At 35.1% G+C, this 20,064-nt stretch overlaps 1 protein-coding gene across 3 annotated transcripts in view; it reads right to left on the bottom strand.

Annotated features, from left to right (window-relative positions):
- The window catches only part of LOC129250992 (mucin-2), a 102,586-nt gene extending 85,371 nt beyond the window's left edge, over positions 1-17,215 (bottom strand). For 2 of the 3 annotated variants that reach the window (XM_054890489.1, XM_054890494.1), the window contains exon 1: positions 16,907-17,215. In XM_054890489.1, coding sequence (XP_054746464.1) covers positions 16,907-17,024 — 118 coding nt within the window. In that variant the 5' untranslated portion in view covers positions 17,025-17,215. The remainder of the gene's footprint in view (positions 1-16,906) is intronic. The other variant, XM_054890493.1, reaches the window with a different exon arrangement.
- Between the last annotated feature and the right edge of the window lie 2,849 nt (positions 17,216-20,064).

Genomic DNA, 20,064 nt, shown 5'->3' with positions numbered 1-20,064 from the left:
GCTCGCCACTGTACGTATATGTATGTATATGTTTATTTAAAAAAATATTGAATGGCGTTCATGCGAAATTTTTTCCCAAATAAAAGGCAAGAAATCACCGGTTGCTGATGCTTATTAATCTTCAATAGAACTAATCCAGCTGTTACGCGATTTTGGCCGAGTTTAACAAATGTTTCGTATTAATATACAAAATTTTTCCACAGTGCGGCTACGTCATTCAAAGCATAAGGAGGTTAAAAGAGAGCCTTGAAATTCACTCTACGCAACCAAATAATCAGTCGTAACTCCACAAAGGAAATGATGTGGAAATATTAACGAAACTATGCTTTACCTTTTTTGTGGATGAGAATAATTAAGAAGAGAGTGTGAATCAGCTTTTGTACATAAAACTTAAAAGTCAGGTTAGATTAATGCAACCGTGGCAGATAACACACAGAGAATAGAAGGAAAAAAGTTGTTGGAAGAATACCTGTAAACGAGTTGCTACAACCACTCAGCATCTGATTCCGAATATCCTTTACATTCTCGCAAAAGTGAGGTTACATGCGTTTTTTGTGCTCATGTGGAAATTGAGGTTGTATAATAGGCTGGCTAAGTAGGCAAAATAAATGAACGAGTGCTAGTTGTACAGGGCATCATTCGCAAAATATTTTAAAATTATCCAATTCAGGTAGTGACGTGCAATCGCAAAAGTACTAACTGCAAGAAGCAAAGGAAATAGCACAAGCGATCAAGGATTTACTAACTTCTAGTTTTACTTTTCAAAACTCTTCAGTCCCCGGATATGTGTACCAAGCTCTTCTGCTTTGAAGCTACTCGTGAGTTCCTTTCCTTAGTGAGTTAACGACTTAAATTTGCTTGAATCCATCAGCATACGCTCTCCTCTATTCTCTGTTGGGTAGGTAACGAATACGGGTTCAGTGATATGTCAGGTTCTTCGTATCTATAACGATTATTTGTTTCTTTATTTTCGTTATTTAAATTTTGAAAACAAAAGGAGCATTCTCAGAAAAAACTGCAATTTATGTGTATGAGTGCTGTGTGCTCCATTAAGTGGGAGTAAGCACCTAAAGCAGTTATAAAAAATGTCCGTGAATGATATCCAATTTCTATATCTGTTGATCTGTAATTGTGTTGCTCGCTACTCTTTCGCGTATAATTCTCCTTAACTGCAGAGCAGCAGTAGCCAAGTATTTGCGAGTATGTGACTAGATGTTATATAAGGAGATCCAGCGATAAATGGCAGAGAATAGTCTCAGACTTCCCGATTGGCAGTGGTAACAAACTAATTATATATGTATTATAATAATTAAAGGCTACACACGAAGCTGAAGTCACCTATGCACAATACTATGCTTACCCCAACTAAATCAAAACAAAAATTTCTCCAATCACGTGTTGTGGTACGTATTGTAGGGGCTAGTTGGAACTTAAAGCTTTCCACATTTTAAAGCCACCTTATTGGCCAATAAAAAAACGAGCAACCATAATAAAAACAACTATAGCAACAAAGTGTAAACAGTCACAAATAAAAGTATTAGTAGGTGAGTAGCCATCAGCACCAGATCCAACAGCAACGCCAACAACAGCAGCGACGTCGACTAAACAAAGTAGTGAGCACCAGCTGAGCGCGCAGCAGTGAACGTCAAAGCTTTAGCGGGTATCCAAATCAGCGCGCAAGTATTAGTGTAAATAATTATTGTTTTTTTTCTTTGTTTGCATATTGAATGCCTAGTGATTGCTGCATTTTACCTAGCTGCGTTTTGTTGCTGTTGCCTAAACGAATACTGTTTGTTGTTTTTGCATTGCGTGTTTGCTGGTTGCTGCTCATTGCACATTACTAACTTCGTTCTTGCTGGTGTCGCCACTGCCTTGTGGACAATTGTGGGGCACACATACAGGCATACATTCATTGGTTTAATTATATTCTTTCTGCTTCTGCATTCATGTATACATATCTAAGAATATGCAAGTGTGTGTACGAGTTTGTTTGAATTTATGTGCATTGCTGTAGTATATCTTTTCTTGCTTCTTTTCCGGCTGCTTGTTTTTGATATTTATGCGTTTTTTATGTGTCTAAGAATTTTTTTATTGAACAATTTAGTTTTAGTTTAGTTCAGAGAAATTTTAGCCGTTAGAAGGATCTAAAAATATATCGCTCGCTATCTTGCGGCTTGTTGCGCTGTTGCACATACACTGAAAAAATAGCTTAATATTGAAATTAAAAATGTTTTCTTATTTTACTTTATCTCATAAGCACATATGTAAGCAATGGGCTTCTCAAGCTGGTAGAAAAATGCTGTAAAACCGACTAATGCAGTGAAAGTTTTAAAAATATGTCACCCTGCACATTTAAGATCGAGAAGTGAAAAAGCTTTCAGATTCAAGTCTTCTCGATTGAAGTGTTCATGTATGTATCTGTATATGTACAGCGAAGCCCATGTAGTGTTTTTTAATATGTTTTTTTAAAAGTGGTAGCTTTTTCCTACTGGAAATCCTGACCGAAAGTCAGTATCATATCTCCGCGGAAGGAAAATTATTTACAAAATCAGTGCTTTATAGTCCACACAGTGCGTTTATTGAAACAAGTGAAAATCATATTTTCTGTCCAGGTGCATTTTCATCTCGGCGGCTATGTTAGTAAGCAAAACTTGTGAGGCGGAGCTGGCCAGACAAAGGGCATGTGAGCTGATTTTCCCGCGAAGGAAGAGGATTGGAATCCCCTTAACCACCTGTGATCTGCTCTTGGAGTGATGGACTTCGCGCCAACTCAGCGAACGCTGGGCAAGTAACAAATTTGTAAGGTCGCGAAATCTTTCTGGCCCCGTAGGGATCGCGGGCGATTGAGCGACCTTCTGAAGTTAACAAAATCTCAGCTCTCAAACTTCGTGGGTACTCTCACAGAACACTATCCGCGAGGTGTGTGTTGGAATTACCTCGAGTTCTTTTTGAGTCAGCTGTATGGAGAATGAGGTTGAATCATCTCAGCACCTTCTCCTTAGCTGCCCCGCTCTCACGGTGCTTAGATTTAGGTACCTTGGCTCTTACCTCTTTGCTACGCCTGCTGCTGTATCAGGCCTTGACATTAGAAATTTGATGAGCTTCATCAGCAGCATCCTATCGGTCTTTCTCCACCGTACTTCCTTCGCGATAGTATCACAAAGGATGAACTCGATTTATTCGTACAAATGTGCCTACTTCTTGGACAACCATTTTAACCTAACTTTACCTGGATACAAAAAATTATTAGTTAATTGTAAGCCAGTATAATCAATCAGACGATACTGTGCTACCACTACTTGGACGTCAATGAATTTGATAAAATCTGTGGCGTAATTTATGAGTTTTATTCAAGAATGATAGAAGCAAGATTGCGCCCATCAAGAGTGCGTGACGTCACGTTTGCCGAGTTGTGCAGTGTTGCCAACCCTTCGCTCTCCGCAATAAATTTAGTGATTTTTTATATCCCAAATGTGAAAATTTTTAAGTTTCGAGCTTGTTTCTTTTTTTATTTTAATTCAAAGCTACCGAAACTGTAAGTTAAAACAAACTATATTATTAAACAAAAGAAGGTTAAAAAAGGTCACTCTGAGAAGATTTTAGTGTTAATGAAAATTTGTTGATTCTTATAAAATTTGATAATTTCAAAGTGCAAATTTAATATGACATTTTTATAAAAAGAGTTGTTACATAACCTCAAATATAGTAAAAACATCGTTACCTTAACTAAAGAGTTTCTTTTAACAAAAAACTTATAAATTAAATCGTACATATCCATAACACATTTATTAAAAAAAAAACGCACCTTTTAAAGACAATTTGTCACGCATACAAAGCTCTTTAAGTAATTCAATCAAAATTTGGTATTTTATTTTTTTAAATAAGCATTTTAGTGCGTTTTTATATCCAAAGCTAGGCAACACTGCAATAGCGAGAGAGAGATTGGACTGCTGAATGCAGAACAACACCAACAACAACTGCAATCGCGGGCAATGCGACCAGATGTTAAAAAAAGTAAAGCTAAATAAAACTGAGTAAATTATTGAACTGATCTTTAAAAACTGTATATTTTACAAAATTATAAGCATTACTTTTAATTAGAACAGGCTAGAAAAATGTCATGAAAAAAGAACTGAAACTCTGAGACTAAATAAAAAAAATGCTAAATCAAGTTACGTAACTCATTGTCAAATTCGCGGAGAGCAAAGTAACGGTACCACGATGGGCGCCATCTCATTATTCTTTCCATCATGACTTTTATTATTATATTATAATCTCTCTCTCCCTTTTTTCCATTTATTCTCTTTTTAATCTCCCTCCATTTTCAGCGTAACCTAACTTAACTTTTCATTTTTATTTACAAGAGTAAGCAATTTTGACAGTTTCCACACAGTTCTCTCTCACAACGCACATCACACCGAAATTCCCCTCATTCTTGTATTCCATCATTCTTGTCATCTCACTATTCCGCTATTTTTTTACAGTGTGGCTATCATTGAAAACTAATTGGTTCTTTGCTCTGATGCGCGACTCTTCAGCACAGCGCATTTCGCGTTTTTCCGTGCCATGTTTATATTTAAACGCATTTTTAATGTGTCAAAAATCAAAATCGATTTTCGTTACGACCAGACCGAAACACAAAGTAACTCAGACACTCGCGACGCCTGCAAAGCCATCACACCAGAGCGCAGTGGTGCAACAAAATTGAAATAAATCAAGGCAAAGAGGCTCAAAATAAAAATATAGTAAATGCTTTAATTATATCTCCCCCTATGTGTATACGTATACCTTCTAATGTAAATAAATAAATAAAGTAAAACAAATTAAGAGCCGTCAACAGCGTCAGCGAGAATGGTGATCGCTTTAAGAGGCTAATTAATCGATTCGCTCTTGAGCAGTTCAAGACATTTCTCTGCTTTCACCAAAATTTCAAGACAGAAATTCCAAGCATTCCAAACTAGCAAAAATATTTAGCGAACCTAGAAATATTTAGCTGGTCAGGTGCTTTAGCTTAGACTTAGATTTCTTATGGATTTATTTGCGTTATTTTATTGTTTAAATAAATAAAAATAAAGGCAGGCCTTCCTCACAAAATTTACTTTGCACACTAGCATATTAAATTCTATTATAAATATTTATAAAAACCGCGCGCAAAATGCAATTAAATGTACCGAAATATTTATGTACAGCAAAAGCAATGAATCATAGAGACGATCGATATTTTGGCGAAATTTTATTATAGTCGGAAAACGATTGAAAATGGAAATAAATTTAGACTAAACATAAACTGGAAGTAGTGAGGTGTGCCAATTTTGGAAATTACTCGAGAAATTTAGATATTATTGCGTTGATGCTAAAACCTGCAGTTAATAATGTTTCGGCTGAAATGTTTACTTGGGTGGCAATTTAATTCATTAGACTTTAAAGGAAGAACTCAGCACAATAAAAAGTTATAAATAAAGTTGCAAGTCATGGGAATATATAGCAAATTCGCAATTTAGTGACTTTACAAGGTAAGTCATGGCAACTGGATGGGTCTCAATGATATAATAATCCGTTCTTTTCGAAGATAGCTTTAATAATCTTGCAACAAAATAAGCTTAACAATTTAGGAAGAGTCAAAATGTAAAACGTTGTTGTTGTTATGTAACAAAAGAAATAGGTTGGTTTGATAATGTCATTTCAAAAAAGATCAGTTAGTAAGGGAGCAAATTAAGAAACTTGAAGAAGAGATGTGAGAATATAACGGAAAGAATAATGAGATGGCGCCTATCGTGGTACCGTTGCTACCGAGTGATTAATTAAAATTTTGTAAAATATACGTTTTTTAAAAATTAATTCAATAATTCACTGAGTTTTATTTAGCTTCCCTTTTTTTAACATCTGGTCGCATTGCCCGCGATTGCGGTTGCTGTTGATGTTCTTCTCCTTCCACCAGTCAAGTCTCTCCCTCGCTACTGCAGTGTTGCCTAGATTTGAATATAAAAACGATCTAAAATGCCCATTTAAAGAAAATAGAATACCAAATTTTTATTGGTTTATTTGGTATTTATTATATTATTATTAATTACTTAAAGAACTTTGTATGCGTAACCAATTGAATTTAAAATGTGCGTTGTTTTTTTGACTAAATGTGTTATAGTTATCTACAATTTAATTTATAAGTTTTTTGTTAAGAGAAACCCTTTTTTTAAGAGAACGACTTTTTTGCTATATTTGAGGTTATGTATTAACAAGATAAGGCACTCTTTTTGCAAAAATTTTGTTGTGGTTTCTTCTGTATTTCTCGGTATTTTTTTGTTTATTTTTACTATGAATACACCTCTTGATGACCTATGTCCCACTAAGGATTGAGGACCGGAAAAAACGAACTCTGTAGTTTAAATTGCATTCAGTAAATTCAAACGCTTTTTAAAATGTGTAAAAAGGTTTGCCATGTTAAAAATAGTTTAGAAAAGAAGATTTAATATTCTTGCATAACCTTAAAAGGAACAAAAAATTAAATTTGCACTTTGATATTATCAAAATTGAGAGTGATTTTTTTAACCTTCTTTTGTTTAATAATAGAGTTTCCTTTTTAACTTACATTTTCGGTAGCTTTAAATTAAAAAAAAAAGAATCAAACACCAAACTTAAAGATTCACACCCTCTCTGATGGGCGCAATCTTGTTTCTATTATTCTTGAGTAGGAGAGATAGGGAGAGAATGTGTAAAGAAGTGTATGTTGTTGGTATTCCGAGCATGGGTATGTGACTATATAAACTTTGCAGCATTCAGTATAGTACTCCCTCTCCAAGATTCAACTTTAACTTGTGGATGTTGTCCTCTATTTACAGTTCTATGACGCCTGAGTATGATAAATGAATTTTATAAAGAGCTTTTTCATCCCAGAAATGGCTCGCAACGTGACTAGTGTTTCCTCGACACCTGTACTTGCAAGTAACTACTCGATTTTTTCCAGTTTGGTATTTGGTATCTAAACTATTTTGCCTATGACAAAGCTTTAACTGCCTTACCGCGCTCTGCCTGAAACCCCCTAATATTTTTGGCAAGCATTCACGAGTTGTTAGTGAGATGCAAAAATATGGCAGTTAATTTTAGTAAAATATTTTTTTTTCTGTTCGAAAAATACTTAAATATGTAGGTTGCTGATAGTTCTCTACTTCAAATGTTTTCCCGTTCTTTCAATAAAGATAAGTTTATTTTGAGGACAAATATTTAGCTACTTCAAGAGGAAAGAAGAAAAGTTTGAATGATATTGACGTCCAGTTCAAGCTCGTCAACATATCATCATATAAAATTAATTCTATAGAGTACAACATATTTCATGCATTAAATATATTCTTTCGAGAGAAACTGTCAGAAAAACTGAAAATAGCTTCTTTAAATTTGGGCTGCTCAAAATTGGCTTTAGAACTATGTTGTAATGGACTACTTTTCCAAAAATTTAATACAGGAACCGAATCTGCTAAGAGCAATTTAAAGAAAAATCGATGCTTTTCTCAGGATCACCTAAAAACCGCACTAGTTCTTTCAGGAGCTCAAGAAACCGTGGCAAACGGTATAAAAAAATATTCGAAAATGCAGTTGGAAATATTATTACCGTCAATGGATAGATAGCACAAAACCTTCTTTTCTTGTATATGTATTGTGGGCTATTATTGACGATATAAAGTCTCCTCGAGACGGGGCGATATGCCAGATAGTGCAAAAAGCAGAAGTGCAACTTTCAAGGCAGACAAAGAAAGAGGTAGAGACCCGAGAGAGAATGAGAGAGAGAGAGAGAAAGAATATATATATAAGAATACAAATAAACAAAATTTACAAAAACAAGGCACGCGCATGCGCAATACTAATTATCCTGTTCTAACAATATGTTGCTCTCTTTCGCTCTACTATAGTAATATGGCGTTAGTGGTGTACGTTTACGCGTCACTCTCTTTCTCTCTCTGTTATATTCTTGTATATGTGGCTCTCTATTTTTCTTTTATTATTTTGGACAAATATTCTGCGTTTCATTTTAAACTGACCTTCAATTTGATCCCACAAGGACAAATGGACAACAAATTCGAACTCAGCAACCCCAAAAACGTGTATACAAAATTTTTTTGATTTTTTCGGCTAATATTCTAAGTTTGTCCTTGGAAAAAAATTAGTTTTTCAGTTTTTAGGTGGTAAGAGGTGAACTAAAGGGGGACTGGAAATTTGATGCTGGGATGCATTGAAGTTGATTCGAGCTGCATTAAAATATGTCAAACCGAAATTTGAATTCATACAATTTTCTATTTTTTAAGTTTTTTTAAATTTCTCAATTCAAATATTCAATATTGTGTTTTGATATAATAAAAAGAAAAAGTGCGTGCAGCGTAGTACACATAACAGAAGTGAAACTTTCAAGGCAGACAAAGAAAGACGGAGAGATCCGAGAGAGAATGAAAGAGATAAAGAGAGAGAGAGACAAAGAATATATGTGTAAATAAATTCACAACATTTGCAGAGAATACAAATAGACAAAATTTACAAAAAACGGAGAAGGGCCGACCGGTGTAGGTGAACGCCGGACACAAACCGTGACAACAACGCGCACTACTCCGAGCGTTTATCACCCGCACAAACGCAGCGATTTCAGGACCACACCAATAAATTCGACTCCAGAATATATAGCACTTTATAGTACGCAGAAGCACTAGCCAGGAAACGGAAATAAGCGCCAAAAAGTAGGCACCAAAAACACGCCAAAAAAATTGGGACCAAAAAACGCTTAAAACAGTAGGCACCAGGGAAATATAACGCCAAAAAGTAGGCACCAAAAATATATTTCCTACAAGTTTGCACCAACAAACAAGTGCCAACAAGTAGGCAGTGTTATTTCTCACTAGAAATTAGCAACCACAAGGAAAAACTCAGGAAAAATAGCCTGAAGTGTATCTTAGATATATATAAGGTATAGCTCTCTGTCTCCTTTTCCTCTACGCTATATCTTTTTTCTCTCTCGTGGAACGAAAATGCTCAAAACGTTGCATGGCCTTGAAATTTTACTCTCCATTCTCGCTCATCCATCGACGCCTAAGAAGTTTCACTTCAAAAATTAATTCAGGTCTGGACAAGCTCTTCGAAAATCTTTTACGAGCATTTGAAGAATAAAATTATTAAAAGTGGTCAAAAACTGGATCCTGTAGCCATTTTTGAACAAATGTGTCAGAAAATTCCCACTTTACGCCCCACAGTGGTGCAAAACTGGAATTTACTATTCAAAACAGCCTACAGCACACATTTCTTGACCGATTTGCAATTTATTTTTTTGAATTGCTCAGGATAAAATTGCTAACAACTCTGTCGTTGCGGATTTTTAAAATAGTTTGCTAATATTGAAATATTTAAACAAATACATTTAAAAAACAAAACTTACAAACTTACAAAATCTTTTAAAAATTAATTATTTTTATGAAACTTGGTATCCGGGGGTTTTCAGATTTTTAAAATTCAAAATGGCGGATCCAATATGGCGGTCGAAATTTCTAAAACTTAATTATTTTTTATGAAACTTGACATACGGGGGTTTTCAGGGTAGCTGATTACGAATCTGATATCATATTTGCAAAATTCAAAATGGCGGATCCAATATGGCGGAGAAATTTTTTAAAATTTATTCGAATTTACTTAAAACTTGTAACTCGGGGGTTTTTGGGATCGTTGATTACAAATCCGATGTTAATATTCCTAAACTTGAAATGGTAGATCTGATACGATGAAAAGTTGCAAAACAGGGTAAAGGCGAGAAGAAATGATCTCGAGTCAGTAAAGGTGAGAGGAAAAGTTCTCCAGCCAGTAAAGGCAAGAGGAAAAGATCTCCAGCCAGTAAAGGCAAGGGGAAAAGATCTCCAGCCAGCAAAGGCAAGAGGAAAAAATCTCCAGCCAGTAAAGGCGAGAGGAAAAGATCTCCAGCCAGTAAAGGCGAGAGGAAAAGATCTCCAGCTAGTAAAGACAAGAGGAAGAGATCTCCAGCCAGTAAAGGCGAGAGACAAAGATCTCCAGTCAGTAAAGGCAAGAGGACGAGATCTCCAGCCAATAAAGGCAAGAGGAAGAAATCTCCAGCCAGTAAAGGCAAGGGGAGAAGATCTCCAGCCAGTAAAGGCAAGAGGTCTAGTAATAGTCTAATAGTCTAGTAGATTTTAAAGACAAAGTTTTACATTTTCTTTGATTCAAATTGCTGTATAAGTTCTTCTATTTCGGGATCATTTGCTGCAGAATTGCTTCTCCATTCTTTTCTTAATGAGGCTATGTAAAGGTCTGAAGAAACTAAAAGTTTATGTATTAAGTCTTCATTTGTTATGGTTCGTGACATTTTACGAGTATTGAACTCCCTGAAACGTTTGAAATCCTTATTTCTGGCTTCAGCAGCCTCTTCTGAATATTTCCCTATAGGTAGTAAAAATTTTTCTATTACTTTACCACCATGTATTAACACTTTATGAATAGAAGGCGGCATATAGTACCAGGGATAGAGCTTTATGAACAACTCAGCTGTTTTGTAAGTATAGTCGTTCAAAAAGTCTTTTGGTATTTTTCTACTTCCACTTAACATTTTTAAAATTATACTGAATCTATATATTAACTCTTTATCTACTTTTGTTATTTCTGATGTTAACTCAATATCCTGTACGCGCAGTGTTGCCATCATTAGAAGATCCAGAACCATGTGCTGGCTGATCTATTATAAGCCCCATGACATTATATTCGTAATCAACGACCCCAAAAACCCTCAGGTAACAAGTTTCAAGCGAATTCGATTGGATTTAAAAAAGTTTGTCCGCCATATTGGATCCGCCATTTTGAATTTTGTAAATATGATATCAGATTCGTCATCAGCGACCCCGAAAACCCCCGGATGCCAAGTTTCATAAAAATAATTAATTTTTAAAAGATTTTGTAAGTTTTGTAAGTTTGAAAGTTTTGTTTTTTAAATGTATTTGTTTAAATATTTCAATATTAGCAAAATATTTTAAAAATCCGCAACGACAGAGTTGTTAGCAATTTTATCCTGAGCAATTAAAAAAAAATAAATTGCAAATCGGTCAAGAAATGTGTGCTGTAGGCTGTTTTGAATAGTAAATCCCAGTTTTGCACCACTGTGCGCCCGTCCGAAAAGCTTGCAAACTTATAAACTGTTAATTTTTCATAAGAACTCAAGTGATTTATGTTTAAAAGTATTTATAATACACAAATTTATAATAAGCTTGCATTTCGTTTTTAAAACTATATATAAAACTATTAGATTTTTTACATAAATATTCAATACTAGAGTAAAACTGACTCGTTTCAAAATCAAGCGCTTCTAAGACGTACGGCTATCTTTTTTCTATAGTGTCCCATGGCTTTCTAGGGTTAATAAGCCGTCAGATTTCTGACATGGTGTGTTTTTCAGCGAAAGTAGATTCTGTTTATTCTGTCTGGTTGCTGATGGGAAAATAAATAATTATAATGTACGAAATTTTGGAAAAAACATATTAACTAAAAAAAAACATAGTTCAAGCTTACTTCTTGATAAATTTAAATGAATATTTCAGCTCTACGAGTTCCAAAATTGAGAATCGTAAAATAAATAATAAATCGCAAATTCCATATCATTCAAACCATTCGAAATTTGCACATTTTCACAATTTCCCCAATCACTCAGCTCAACTCATTACAGCCATCAATTCGCACTAAACATTCGGATTACACATACATACACATGCATACATGGAAAATAAGCGCGTGTGAAAAATGGTCTTGTGGAATAAATAAAAAGAGTGTGCAAATTTTGTATCACCTTAAAAGTAAAACAAGTTTTCAAAATTCTTGAAACCCATTATTGCCTGCAGCAATTTTAAAAAGCGCTTTTATAAATAAATATAAAGCGCAATATACTCGTACGAGGAGAAGTAATACAAACAATAGCTATAATTGTATATAGGCAATCAAAATGAAACATCAATGGCAACATTTCTTATTGCATTACACATACATATTTGTGTGTGTGTGTGTGTGTGTGTGTGCACAGGAAATCAAACGAACAGAACAACAATAAAAATCAAAGCATAAAAATAGGGAATTCAATACTATTTGGCTGGAGGAACTGGAATCAGGGCAAGCATTTAATTGAAACAAAAAGTGCTTACAGCGGCGCACGCGTCCGACTCAGCATACGTTGCTGTGAGTCGAAATTTTTTGAGAACAGCACTGGAAGGTTTGCATTCTGAAAGCTTTTACATTATGAAGGCAAAAATGCTCACTTTTGTGAGCAAATCGAAAAAATCAAAATTTAATTTTCTAGGACTCTGCCCTTTGTAATTATAGGGGCTTACCGCGGTAGTCGTCCTGGTTAATCTAAGGCATTATTATTTAGGTAATTTTTGATTAATTTGTGACATATGCCCAAAACTGAAGCTTATTAAAAAAAATTGTTTGCTGTTACGTCCACTTTTTCTTAAATATTAGTTCAACGCTCAGTATGATACGGAGTTTTTTAAAGTTAAATTTTTAAAATTTTTTAAAATTAAATTTTAGAAATTAAAAAAACAAAATTTGGAAAAAAAAATCATATTAATTTAATATTAATTTTTTCCAATTTTTTTATTTATTTAAAAACATTTATTTTATCTTTTTCTAAAAATTTTTGTTTGTAAGTATATTTTCCCTATACAAAACTTAAATTTTAATTTAAATATTTTTTAATATTGTATAATATTAATTTTTTCCAATTTTTTAATAAAAATCATCAATAAAATTGGAGCCAAGCTCATTTAAAAATTACTGTTTCATAAAATCGTGAATCTAATTACCATCGGGATCCAAATTTTTTCATTAAGGGTTTCACATCTATAAAACGAATTGTTCAATGGAAACTATTCTGAAAATTATTCTAAAAACTAGTATGTCGTTCTAAATATTCACTTCTGAGAGTAAATAACGCAATTCCCTAGACTCAGCAAGTAGTTCAGCGTAACGCAACGACTCCTCACATTATCTATTTTGTGCCTGCTATAAATTAACGATCGAAAAAGGCGGGGGAGAACTTTTTTTGCGGTTGGGAGAGCCTTTATGTGTGCATGGCTAACTGTTTTTTAACTGCTCTTTAGTCTGCTTAAGTGACTCGAACACAATCCAGAAGTGTTCAACCAGGCATCCAAACTTCCTCATAAATTGACTGCAGGGCACAGTTTATGGCATGGCTGCAACATAGGCGCTTATTTCTTTCGAAATGAGAAATCAGGCAAGTTACCGTGAATGATCCTCGGTATAAAGGAATATTAACCAACTTTCTGTGGCCAGAACTCGACAACATCGATATATTCAAACAGTGGTCCCAAGCAAAGGGCACAATATGCTATATAAGCGACACTACCTTCAAAGTTGTGAAACAGAAATTTGTCTACTGGGTCAACTTACGACGGCGTTCATAAATTGGCCGTCACGACACACCTGGATTATTTTCTCTAGATCTTCTTATGCATCCTATGTTTAGTCTAAGCTAACAGCCGAACATTTTGGATGAGCTCAAGGTCAACATTCGAGACGTTATTGGCGGAATATTTCGCAGATATTTGACCGAGTCATCAACAATTTTATTGATTGATTGAAATACTACCAACGAAGCCGAGAGATCCACTTGAGCTTCAAAATTAAATCAAAATGAGTGGGCTTAAATGTTTTTTCCTATCGTTCCTATCTGATCACCCCATATACATATATGTACATATGAAAGTTTATTTGTTGTGACTAGCATGCAATTTTTGTGGTCAGTGGTCCACGTGAGGTTCAATGTGGCCTAATAAGGTTCACGAGTTTATTTGCATCAGCTAAGTACCACTGGATGGAGAATAGTTCCATATGTAGAAGTCCACATAAGTTGAGAAAGTACTTGATCGCCATTCACTTGGGCGTGGCCAGGAGGATTCTTCTGCATATGGTCCAAACTAATCAAAACTTTCGGCCTTCGCCCAAGTATCCTCTGAGTGGCTTCCGAACATCTGCTTGGGAGCGAGCTAATATGAGAAAGCGAAGCAACCCAGGATATCTGGTTGTGCGCTGGATTTGGTATCCGCCACGTAATAATACCCCTCAATGAAATCCGGATCCAAATACTAAATTTTTGGAGAATAAAATCATATTAGAGGTTTTTAGGGTTATCCAATTTTTTTCATTCTGGCGTACCCTTAATAGACTCATTGAGTTTGGGTAGATCAGAAAGTACCAGGTTAGGATTAAATTCACGAGTGGACGTAAGAAAATTATAAAAATCGGGACTCACATGACAGATTTATGGAAAAAAATCATTTTACAAATTTATGAAAAAAGTCCTCTGAGGGTTTTTAGGGTGATCCAAAATAATTTTTTTTTTCACTTTGGTATACTCTTAAGAGGTCTGTGGGATTTACATAGATCAGACACAAAAAAGACCAACGAAGGAGTAAATTCATGACTGGATGCAAGCTATTTATAAAAATTGGGACTCAAATCTCAAGTTAATTAAAAAAAATATTTTGGGGATTCTTAGGTTGATCCAGATTTTTTACTTTCAACATACTCTTCACATACTCGTATGTTTTGAAATGAAAGTGCTTTTCTCATACTCTTTGCTTGTTTGTATGGACATCGACTCACCCTCATGTATACTTTTGCCTCTTCACGTGCTCATTTTACTTCAAAAGTCTATGCACACGCACTCATTTTCCTTTTCTTTCCTTTTTTTGTTTTCTTTGTTGCTTTTCTTCCCTTTTTAAAATTCGAATCATTGAATCGTTTTATTTCGTTGAAAATTGAATATATTTCCAATTAAACATGCACTTGAAATGTTTTTAAATTACCAAACAATTGCCTTTCATACTCGAGCGCATATCGCAGGCAAACTGAAATGCTTTATAAATGAAAGAAATAATTTACTCAAGCAAAAATAGGTAAAACAGAAAATATTTAACTTTCTGTTTCGATTTTGAATCGTTGAATTTGCAACAGTTGTTCGCTCTACTAATGCAATTTCTAATTATATATGGCGATGTTGGTATTCGTTTGATTGGATATTCCGGTCGATTAAAAATGTTTGGTTTCGTTCTAATGGATTTGTAAATCTATAAAGGAATATGCATAAATATGTGAATGGTTGTACTTATTTATGTATAATTAACTTATGAAAAGAGCGAATGCGGAAAAAAACAGAAAAGGGTAGAAAAATAAACTATTGTGCCGACGAGATAGATAGTTTATAGATGACTCACGCAAATTTTTAATAATTGGGCAGGTTATGGAAACGCAAAATATTAACTCAAGTTTTATTTTCGACTCTAGAAATAGTTACGCTGAATAGAGAACTAATAAGGATGCGAAGAGCTACCTTTTTTCGAATCAGCGTCTCACGCCAGATCAGCTCTCTTGCATATATCTCAGAGCTAATTGCAGTCGCAGAAAACGCATGGGTTTTAGCCTTAGCTCTGGTTACGAGTACAGACACTAAAAACTTCAGAGAAACTTCGAATTCAGCGCAATGAGAATGGATGAGTGGATGCATCGATTCACAACTCAAACATTTGTCAACTACATCAACCCATCAAGATTCAGCGAGATCCAATTGGCTTGTTTACAAAAGAGTTAAATGTTGGATAGAAGGATTCACAGCATGAGCTATACTTTAGGCTACCAGCATGCGCTTACTTATTTTATGTCATTATTGTCAGATTTTATTTTTTTTAAGATCTTAGTTCATACGATAAGGACATTTATACTGAACAAGAGCCTTTTTGTCTTTTTGATTTCAGACACCTGTGGCCCGGGAATCCGTGTCGCCAGCGACATACCTGTTTTTGGAAGACCGTTTTTTGAAGGCTGACAACTTTTTGATGAACGTCGTTAGGCCAAAGGATTGTCTTTTAAGAATGGCTCAAAAAATAAAATACTGAAAACAAAAATAAAAAATCTTTTTTCATTTTCGTTTCACTCGCTTTTAAAGAAACACCTATGAAACACCGTTCCAGATGAAGCAAAGGTTTTAAGTAGCTCAAGATGGCTAGCACAGGCTGAAAATTAGACCTCTTACAGCACCTTTAATTATTGCTTATTATATATTTTAGTCTGTAAGCATCCTGTTAGTTGATTAATAATAACGAATAAAAAACTGCATGATTGCGTGCATGAATTTGAGTTGACCACTTAGTGCAAAAATTCAATTAGTGCATCAAGTCTTAAATTTTATTAGCTACCTTAATCGGGATACTTTTTATAAATTAAATATGCCCTAAAGTCAACAACTGTTGCAATTCACTCATAATTGCGACACCTTTCCGCGCCTGTCGCTTGGTCAGATGTCAACTGGCATAGTTGACCTGAATATAAATAAATAAGTGGCAAAGTAGCCTCAAATATATTAAAATGGTGAGCTTATCAAGCAGAGCAAATAAATGTAAATCGATGCTATAAATTAATTCAGCATATTCTATATGCGTACATACATACATATATACAAATGTATGTAAGCATATGGAATCTCTGTTAAAAAAAAGCACTGCACAATTAACGTCCAAATGATTGAGAGTTCGCTTCGTTGGAAATTTGTATTGTTGTTGCATAGCTAAATATGTATATCGATGTTAAAATGTATGTGAATGTGTGTAGGAAAGAGTGTAGATATGTAAGTATTTTTTAAAACTCAATGTAAACAATATATATGTGTGTGTTTGTGTTGTATGTGTAATCGAATGAAATCGAAATCGAAATTGAAATACGAGACCCACAACGGGTGGTGACATATGTGTGTATGTAGGCATTTAAATATGTATGTACACACGCGTGTCTATTCAAATACATATCCCCACCACAAATGCAAATACATATGTCACACCACCCCTCCACCCCTGCTAGCAACGCAACCTACTTGCTTTCAACGATGTTTTACTTTGATTGCTGTCGCTATTTTCACCGTTACTGCCGCCGCTGACGCGTCCACTAATTAAATTTTCATCCAGGGAAATGCTGCCATCGAGCCAATGCATGACACGTTTTCGCCACTGTCTGACTGCTGCGTTGCGCCGTCTGCTTGCCACAGCAGCGTATCTCTCCGCTAGTTATAGCACTCAGGTGGGCATTTACATATACAAGTAGGTGTGGGTATGTAGATATTTATGTACTTTTGTGGCGTTATGCCGTTTTTTTTTGTTGTTGTTTTTTGTTTGTTACACTTTCAACTGCCCCTTGAATTTATTTCTTTAATGATTTTTCTTTTTTTTTCTTTTTTATAATTTTTTAATTTTATTAAATAGCTTTAAGTTTCGCTTGCAATGTGCGAAACGAACGACTATCAGCACTATGCCATCACATCATCGCATCACATCACATCACGTCACATCATCACGTCTGCATCACATCATCAATCGCACTTGACGTTGCCGCAGCAGCACTTTTTGTTTAGTTAGCTCCTTTGTAGATTTCCTCTACTGACAATTCTCATTAATTTTTTTACATGCTTTTAAACTTTTTTGAAGAATTTTTTTTATATTTATGTGCGTTTGTATGTATATTAGTGCGGGGAAATTTGTCCTTAGAAAATATAACCAATTTTGAACAAAAATGTTTAGGAAGCATGGCTGAAGTATTGATTTCAAGCCTACTTATTTTTAAATTTTGAAGGAAGGAACCCAATGTTTACTACTTTTAAATAACCAAAAACTATTCATTCCACTATTTTAAATCAAATGATTAAGAAAATAAATAAAAAATACCATTAAAAATTTCATAAAAAACAACTCTAGCACTAGGCGTAGATATTCACTTTCACGTGGCCCCAAAGAAAAAAGTCACAAGGTGTTAAATCACAAGATCTCGGTGGCTAATTGTGACCCCCTCTTCCAGAAATAACACGGTCCGGAAACTTTTCCCGTAAAAGATCAATGGTTTCGTTGCTTGTGTGGTACGTAACGTCGTCCTGTTGAAAATAAACGTTGTCCTAAACAATACCATCCAATTTCAGCCATAAAAAATCGTTAATCATCTCTCGATAGCGCAATCCTATTCAAAATAACACCTGTTATAGGAAAACCCTTTACTTTTGAATCTTTTTAATGAAGCAGCAAAATTATATGTAGAAACATTTTTGACGTGATAATGTCTTATAATTCGATTTAGCCGGCTGCACGCGCGAAAAATGGGTCGTTATCTTGCTCAATCGTCGTTACCTTGCTTGAACTGCAAGCGATAGCGCGGAACGAACGACAAAGAGCACAAATGGCTCTCTCCTACTTGAGTGAGTATATATATGTATGTATATGGGCATTTGTATATAAATATAACTTGACTTATTCCATTGCGATTCCATTTACCTCCTTCTCTATATCTATCAAACCAATAAAATTAAAATTTTGTTTTGAAAAGTGCAACCATTACATCAGTATTTTCTTATAACGTTGTCACGTTAAACTATCGTCAGTAAACCGACTTTACAAACAACCTCTATTTTTCTAATAGCGGTCGCCTCTCGGGAAGCAATGGCAAACCTCCGAGGGTATTTTTGCTACGAAAAAGCTCCTCATAAAAACGACTTACCATACGGAGTTGACTTAAAACTGTAGGTTTCTCCACTTGTGGAACAACATCAAGACGTCCCACAAAAGTCTTGTTCTAGCTTAACGTGGACATTCGCATAAATAGCGGAAAAGACTTTCTTTCACCCCCTCCGCCTGACAGCTTCTGCAGATGGGACTGAAAGGAAGGTTAAGCATGGCTACATTATCCCCTACCTTCCAGTGACCTGTAAAGGTTGCAGTGATACGTAGAATATTTGAACGTGAGCATCCTAACAGGTAATTCATCGACTGGATGTTGCACGTCGGCTATGTTTTCCTTGTTGTAGTACATGTAGTTAATTGCTTACACCTTCTTTCGGCTAAAGCATAGTAGTGTGAAGAAATTGATGTTGTTGTATTAAATGGGAAGTCGAATTGATTTGGATAAGTTGAGCGGTTCCGAATAGAGGCCAGCTCTCATACCATAGTTCATCTTAGAACCGTCAGTGTAGGTTTCGACATGGAATCTACCAATCACCTTCCCTTTCCTCCATTCGGTTCTCGGTGGGAAACGTACCGTAAAGTCTTTATTGAAGGTGAGGTCAGGGATTGTGAAGTCTGATTTGTTTTTGAGCAGTGAAGGTCCCTGTAGGATGAGCTTGCTGTGACCAGGCGGTTTTGTTATCCAGCTTCCTATATCTCTGAGTCTCACCGTACTAATGGTAACAGATGTCTTAGCACGTTAAGGGGGAAACCAGTTTAGGAGGCCGAAATTTGGGTGTTTCCCGTGAATTTTTTGAACAAGGAAGGAATAATCAGAAATTGTTTAAACTTAGAGGGCATTTCATTCATATTTTTAAGTAGACTTTTAAATTTTTTCAAGCCATTTTCGCCGGGAATAGTGACGATAGAGCTTGCTGGCCATGGGCGATCACCATCCGAGTATCTTGCTGGTGGGCATTTCTGAAGTTCAATTTTTCTCTGTAATCAACAATTGTTATTTTTTTAACAACATGTTTCCTAAGAATATGAACCTAATTTTGATAAAATAATATTGAAAATTGCATGTTTTTGTAGCGCTTGAACACAATGTCATTTTTTCATACCATATTTTTTATCTATTTTGCTTAAAAAAAAATATTTTTAGAGATAGTATAATCCTAGAATTAGGTTCATATTAATGAAAATTGAATAAAGAATACTCCGAAAAAGTTTCGTAACGATCATAGAGTGCCCACCAGTTGAAAAAAGGCGTTTCGAGAAAAACGCGTTTGAATTAAAGCATCGCATCGTAAGCGCTACGGTGCCGCACCAACGGGCGGTCATTTAAGTGAACATAGAATCGGGAATAATGCGAATTTCGCTTTAAAACTTTTACCACATTTTCTTGAGTAGTTATACTAACAATTTATGCAATAAAAAAAACTCGATTTTTTGATCAGTCTAAACTGGTTTCCCCCAATTAAGCGCTTCAGTAGGGCTGATGCTAAACGCTCCTGTGGTTGTTAAGATACATGCTGATCTTTGTGTATTG

Source organism: Anastrepha obliqua, chromosome 1 (genome assembly GCF_027943255.1).
Source record: "Anastrepha obliqua isolate idAnaObli1 chromosome 1, idAnaObli1_1.0, whole genome shotgun sequence".
Taxonomy (NCBI): domain Eukaryota; kingdom Metazoa; phylum Arthropoda; class Insecta; order Diptera; family Tephritidae; genus Anastrepha; species Anastrepha obliqua.
The sequence above is the reverse complement of the archived record's forward strand: the minus strand, read 5'-3'. Positions and strand labels throughout refer to the sequence as shown.